Genomic DNA, 7,161 nt, shown 5'->3' with positions numbered 1-7,161 from the left:
ATTACTGTAATTGAATACAGTGTCGTAAAGAGTGTTTCACCTAATCAAATAAAATTGTTCAGGTGAATTTATCTTGTTTTTTTGTACATTATTAATTTATGAACCAAATGAAATAATGGACGAGCACGGATGTCGAAGACCTTTCACCTAACGGGCGTGCGTGTCTGTAACAATTAAAATGTTAAGTTTTGTTCTGATTGTCTTTATCTGTGGGAGTTAATAAATATATGCTTATCAAATTGACTAAATATCAAAACTAGCTTAGATTATTTACTCTGCTAAGTAGGCTTGGTTTATTAAATACTTGAAATCGTTCATTTGAAATCTGAATCAAAGTTCAATTCGTTTAGTTTCAACTGTGCAAATCTGATTTGATTGAAATGACGTCGCATGTGAGAGTTCACGCTTCGCTTGTAGTCAAGGATGCAGCATCGTTTCTGCAGGACGTGAAGGTACTCATCGAGGCAACACAGGTATGACAATCTAATCTCATTTTTCCCTGACAACTTTCGTTTTTGGTAACTTGACATAAGATCAAAAAAGTACACTTAAGACACTGTAGAAATTTTGTGCACAAAACTTTTCGATTAGCTTTTGCTACTTCAGGTCAGCTACTTTGACTAGGCATGGCGAACCAATCAACAATTAAGTCACTTCAACAAATAAATTAAATCTGCTCAACACGAATTGAGTGAGAGCATTGGGATAAGTATAGAGATGACAGAATGAAATGAGTTTATTAATTTCTTTTTGAATTAATCCTAATACAGGAAACACCAAAACTTTGTTAATTATGGTTGAAAAACGCATCAAAGAAGTGACATACCGAGCTGGCTTCAATCTTCTTGAAGATAAAGGTCACGCACCATCCTGACTAGATAAGTGGTCCTATGCGTAAATCAAAAATTTAGCAAAGATTCCAAATTAACATTACTTTTAGAACCAAAGTGTTTTAGGCTTACTTTGGACAAAGTATTCAGGAAAAAACATAAAACATTACGGGCGTCTACCGGTACCAACTTTTTGAGTAAATTTATTCGTTTTTGTTCAGATTTCCCTTTTCCGATGTTACTGAAACTTACTTTCGAACTTCGCGGACTAAAAGGCGGTGCCCTATATGGAAACTCCGGTCAGAATTTTTCACTTTAAACTGGACGTTGAAAAGTGAAAACTGATTTCCATCGCAAAATGTTTCACAGAAGCGCGGTCCGCAAAAAATTGTGCAGCAGATTAATTGCAGACATTCCCTCATTTTAGCAATCTTAACATTGAGTGGCAAAAAGATTAAAGGGATTAAACTTTTGTTTTGTGAAATGCCTTACAGCCGAACGTAAATACTTTTCACATTTATTTGGTCCTATTTTTCATTTTAAGGCTCTTTATTGCTTTGTGAAAACCACTTTCACAACATTTAAGCGCTTCTCTTATTGAACGGGAGTCGGGAACTGAAAACACCAGCCACATTCTTTGGAAGTAGATTTTTTTCGTTAGCGGTAGACTCTCGTAATGAAAAATTACAAATGTCCGGGGTAGAATTACGCTTTCCAAATTTATATAGGTATTGATTATCTATAGTATCCAAAGAATATTTGGTGTTTGTGAACTCATTCGACTATTGTGGGTTCAAAAGAACTTAAAAAAATATCATTTTATATTATCTGAAGAGCTCACAACGTTTTTTTTAAGCCTAAACATGAAATCTATTTATTTTGCTCAGCAATTGGGGCGTTTTCCTTTTGATGCTTGTTTTTTTTCTAATTTTTTAATTGTTTTTCAGAAAACGTCTGAAGAGGATGACTAATTGTTGGAAATTTAGTAATTTTTCACTGACGTACAATGCGTATTAAAGTTTTAAAGCTTAGTTCACACATGATTCGTGAATTACATGTTGGGGTGTCTTCTTTCTGAAAACCCATTTAGTTATATGACAGCGGAACTTTGCTTTGACTTGTTGAAAAGAAGCCTAAAGTTGTTAATGTTAAAATTTCTTCCTGAAAAACAAAATATTCAAGTTACAGAATGTTTGCGCGAAGCATAGAGTTAGTTTCTATGACTGCGTTCCTGGAAGCATAGCAAACTGTTTTGGAAACCAATAGATAGAGTTGCATAACATCACCTAAATTGGCCCTCAATTCGAGCTATTAACAACAATTAAAGCATGGTAACTGCGATTGTTTCAATGTGGAGTTTACTTGTTCTTCCTCTCGAAGCGCATTGTTTTTCAACAAACCCAAAAAATCTTTCGTTGGGAGTTATACAGTGTAAAAAATGCATCGGTTATATATGACGAATGCGGATAACAATCTATAAACACTAAGAGCAAAAAAAATAATATCCGAACAGATTTGAATTCACTGCAATTTTCTCGTGAGTGTAAAGTATTCCTTAGTTAAAGTGTTCAAAATGATTGTTTCGGCTTGTTCATGGCCACTGTTATAGGCTTATTCATCCATTCTTCCCATTTTTTAATTATTTGAAGACTGAGGAATCATTTTACATATTACTGTAAGGAATTTAGTCTTCTTTAATTGTATTTATTTTAACGTTGGCAAAGATGCAATCAATGTTTTCATTTTATTTTACCAGACTAGTGAAAATAGATTGTTTGCAAGTTGCATTTTTCATGCAAGCTTTAAGCTTTGAGACAAACATTTCCGCAGGTATTATTCGCTTGTTTATTTGCAGATTACGACAAATCGTGCCATAAGCGCAGAAAATTTTTACGAACTAGTTAGTTTCATTTTTTTATGAACTAGTTGGCAATTCATCCATCGGCTGTAAGTGTCGGATAGTTGCGAATACCTGTCTTTGGTCGAGGACAGATCCTGGAAAATTTTTCACTACTGCATTCAAATTAGTTTTTAATTTTCGATAACGACAAGGGCAACTTTTTGTAGATTCATATTTAAGAATTAAGTTTGCAGTTGCTTCAAGATTTTTTCTTCAATCTCTCCATAAAAATATTTTTCTGTCTGCAAATTCATAGTAACTTGATCCCTTCTTAAGAAATGTCTTCCAAATATCATAGAGCCAACTAATCTTGATCAACGTTTCCTTAAAACATTGAACCTGCTTTACTGCTTTAGTCAGCTGCTGTCAATTTAATAGGTTTTCAGAATCTACATGCCTCGAGAATACAGAAAAACTATTTTTAAAATGAGTACTTTAAAGTACTTTATGTCCCCCAGTACTTTATGCCCCCCCCCCCCCCCCCTAGTCATAGAGCAGGTGTCATTACATAGTTAAAACATTTTGTAAAAATACGCACGTGCCTCTGGGGGTGCAAATAATATGCACCCACTAAGCTGCGGGGGGGGGGGGCACAAACGGAAAAGACCCGACTTTTGATATCATTCGGATATTTCAACTCTTCAGAAAGAACAAGGCTGCGTATCATACCAGCTGTTCAAACAGGCTGGCACTAAGAACACCTTTGCCTTGGTTGAAGAATGGAGCAGTATGGAAGACATTGAGGCACACGAGGAGTCAGAGCACGTGACTAAATTCATAGAGTTGCAGAAAGAGAACTTCACCATTGATAACAGAATGTACACTCTTGTTGAATTCGAATAACTTAGTTATTGAATCGAGGAATCAGTGGGATCTTTTCCGTTTGCACCCCCCCCCCCCTCCAACTTAGGGGGTGTAATTTATTTGAACCCCCCCCCCCCAAATGCACGTGCCATATTTTAACATAATGATTTACTATGTAAAGGCACGTGCTCTGTAACTGGGAGGTGGATAACGTACTGGGGGGGGGGCACAAATGGAAAAGATCCAATTAGTATTTATTCTCCAGTATATTCTGTTTGATTCTCCGATATATTCCTATTCTGCCCCCCCCCCCCTCCCTTGTGCATAGCCCTACTTACAAATTATGTGTTTTATATAGCACAATAAAATGTTAAAATTAACACGTGTCTAGGGGGGTGTAAAAGTTATGGGGGGGGGGGTGGGGCTAGTGGAAGGATGAAACAGAATAGATCTATTTTCCGTTATATTCCCCTGCTGAACAGATGCCTTGATTTGATCTCTAAAGAACACCTGCTAAAGTAGTGGGGTGGGCCATATGTGACCTGGTTACGGGCTATAACGGAACAGTGCTGAATCAATTCCATAATCTACAGTTTCATGTGAACTCAACTGTTTAATAAATTTTTGCGCCAGCTAGAGTCAATTTATTTTACAAGCGAAATTTTTGCTGCTGCTATTTTTCTGCAGACTTTTAGATTATTACAACTTTCTGTATGTACAAACGCACGTTACCGGTTGTGTTTGTGGATTTTGCGCAAATATTTCGCTCTCCGATTCTTAAAAAAAATTGGAAGGAGACATGTAAATTAGCAAGCATAACCGTTATGCTAAATACTTTCATGTTCAAAAATAACAACCATCACGGGTTATTTAGTATGAAGTTTGAATAAAACCAGTAGGAAATATAGGAAAATTGTTTTATAGACTTGAGTAAAATACTCTTCCTGGCTTAACCACATTTCTTCTTTATACACAGACCAAAGATCACACGCCGAAGTTAATCAGGCGATTGAAGAGGTTCTCGACAAACTACAGATAGGCTAGATCACTTCTTATGAACCCAAGTTTAACATAAACAGGTCGCTTAAGGGCAGAACAAGGGCTACAAAGATTTTGGACATGTACTAATATACTGCCCCGCCTTCGGCTTGTTTAAGATGATGCGAGTCCCAAATTACAGCAGGAAAAAGTTATATTATATTTTCAAAGATTATTTTATCAATTAGATCATGGTAAATGTGAAAAAATTGTTTTGGTTTTTCAGAAAGAGAAGGGTTGTGTATCGTACCAGTTGTTCAAGCAGGTTGGCACCAAAGACAATTATGCGATGATTGAGGAGTGGAGCAGTATGGCAGACCTCGAGGCACACGGGAAATCAGATCACGTGGCCAAATTCGGAGAGTTGCAAAAAGAGAACGTGACCCCTGATGTCAGAGTTTACACTCTTGTTGAATTTGAATGAATCAACCATTCAATTATTGAATTCTTGGATGTTTTCCGTTATAGCCCGCAAGTCAATGACATGTAATAACTTGTACTTAAATCGATTATTTGCTGGCATTATTGATTAATTCACTACTGTGTTGTGATTTCTGAATCCACGTAAGCTGATTAAGGAGACAACAAGGAGGCTCGGTAATGTGCATTTGCCGACCCCGCCCATACACATTTTTCACTTAATTGTCTACGAAATGAAGAGATAAGAAACTATCAAAAATCACATACTGTTCGAAAATAATTTGCGTTTGAGTTTACAAAAGTTAGAAAATCAAATTAATAAATGAATAAAATATTGCCACGCTGCTTTAGAAGGCCGATCATATCTGACGTTGAAAAGGTCAGACGACAAGACAAGCAACGATATAAACAAAAAAACAATAGTTACATCAAAAACTAAATGTCTTTTTCTGAAGAGGTTTTGTAATAGAGTCAGAATACCATCAAATGAAAATTGAACCGAACAAGTTCACCTGTCCTCCACTAGAAAGTTGATGGGATCTGTCCATGATAGGACCAGGTAACGCATCAACAAAAAGGGGCAAATATCAACAAACCATTGAAAAAAAATAAATTAAACACACCAAACAATAGCTTTAACTGTTAAAAAAGATGGATTCATAAAAAATCCTTGAAAAACCAATGGCGCCCGTTTTCGGTGAGACCAAGTGTCACAGGATCACAAAATGACAATCAATACAGAAACACTAAAAATTTACACACAATACGAACACAATGTATAGAGCACAGTCCACTACCCAAAGCATCTGTTAGAAAAATCAAAAAAGTCGTTTAAACTTGCTTCATAAAAAACAGATAGTTTCTGTCACTGATGCGATAAAGCTCAAATGGTTAAACGAAAAGATCCAAATTGAAAAAAAATCCGTATTTTTTGAGGATAAACCAAATCAAAGTTGTTAATTTCAGTAAAAATCAGCAGACGACATTAATTATTTTTTCCTTATCTCAATAGGAATTCAATGAGATTTTTCGTTAATAAGAATATTTTTACAAGTACGATGAGAATAAAAAAGAGAGATAAAAAGTACCTATTCAATGGAAAAATACAAGAAAAAGGTGTCAGGGCCATTAGAAGTATAAAGTGGTTACTGAAAATTTTACAGATGTTCAATTGAGCGCTTTGTTCACAGCCCCTATAATCGGTCATATTATAATAATGCAACAAGAGATCAAAAAAGGACCACAAATTAATTAAAAAATATCCAAAAGTCCTGTTTTTTTAAATTCTCAGCATTGAAGAAATTAAAACTAAAAACTATCAACTGTCTGCATTAAAAAGTTAATGTTATCATCAAAAGGATCTCATTGACAGCAGCCAAGGTAAGTCAAATGATTGCATAAAACACAGTCAAAAACCAGATATTCACAATGAAATGCCCAAAGAGAGTAACAAAATCATCAAAACCAAAAACCTGTTCAAAAAAAGAGTAACATATTTTCAATTGGCCTTCTTTTCAGCGCTCGCTAATGGGAACTTTTTATTGAAAACAAGACTTCAAAAGAAAACACAACTATGAAAAAGTTTCTAAAGAACACAAAATATTAATGAATAATTTTAGAAATAGTCATAAAATAAAAAGATAGAAATTAACTGAACAGATAATGAACAGAACAAAAATCATTTTCAATGAAAAAAGATGGAAGCTGCAAAAAAAGTGAGACCGAGCCAAAAGTTGACTGAAATAATACATAAGTAATGCAGAAAAAAATCTGTTGATTTCTTTCATCAAAATCATCACAACGAATAGGCATAAACTCGATATCTTAGATGCATTCCCTCAATCTCCTTTGGGAGGCCAATTGGAGTTTTTAATATTGAGACTAACTCATAAGACTACAAAAAGCAAGACAATGCAGGCTTTCAAATGTTTATTAAAGTATAAGGAGAGCACAGTCGAATCCAAAAAAAACGTGAGCTATCTCCTTTAAACACAGAATTTGTGCCTTTAGCCTCATTTAAACGCAGATATTATCTGTCTTAAGTAAAACCTCGGTAAGAAAACTGACTTTTCTGAAGTTCATATGCTAAAATTTTACGAAACCTTTCTAACGCATTTCCCGTCGGATAAAAAAGGTAATTGTTCCAAAACTCGTACCGTAATATCTAAT

At 35.1% G+C, this 7,161-nt stretch overlaps 1 protein-coding gene across 2 annotated transcripts; it reads left to right on the top strand.

The window, feature by feature from the left end:
* The first annotated feature begins 231 nt into the window (after positions 1–231).
* LOC142356787 (putative monooxygenase YcnE) lies at positions 232–5,123 on the top strand. 2 transcript variants are annotated; one of them, XM_075408581.1, is made up of 2 exons: positions 232–473; positions 3,376–3,650. In XM_075408581.1, the coding sequence occupies exons 1-2, from the start codon at positions 381–383 to the stop codon at positions 3,571–3,573; spliced, it is 291 nt and encodes a 96-aa protein (XP_075264696.1). In that variant the 5' UTR covers positions 232–380; the 3' UTR covers positions 3,574–3,650. The 2 variants fall into 2 exon arrangements, with proteins under 2 accessions (XP_075264696.1, XP_075264695.1); XM_075408580.1 differs by lacking the exon at positions 3,376–3,650 and adding an exon at positions 4,799–5,123 and having other exon boundaries at positions 250–473.
* The last annotated feature ends 2,038 nt before the right edge of the window (positions 5,124–7,161 follow it).

The sequence above is a fragment of the Convolutriloba macropyga genome, unplaced genomic scaffold (genome assembly GCF_964194025.1).
Source record: "Convolutriloba macropyga unplaced genomic scaffold, txConMacr16.3 SCAFFOLD_1370, whole genome shotgun sequence".
Lineage (NCBI taxonomy): Eukaryota > Metazoa > Xenacoelomorpha > Acoela > Convolutidae > Convolutriloba > Convolutriloba macropyga.
The sequence above is the reverse complement of the archived record's forward strand: the minus strand, read 5'-3'. Positions and strand labels throughout refer to the sequence as shown.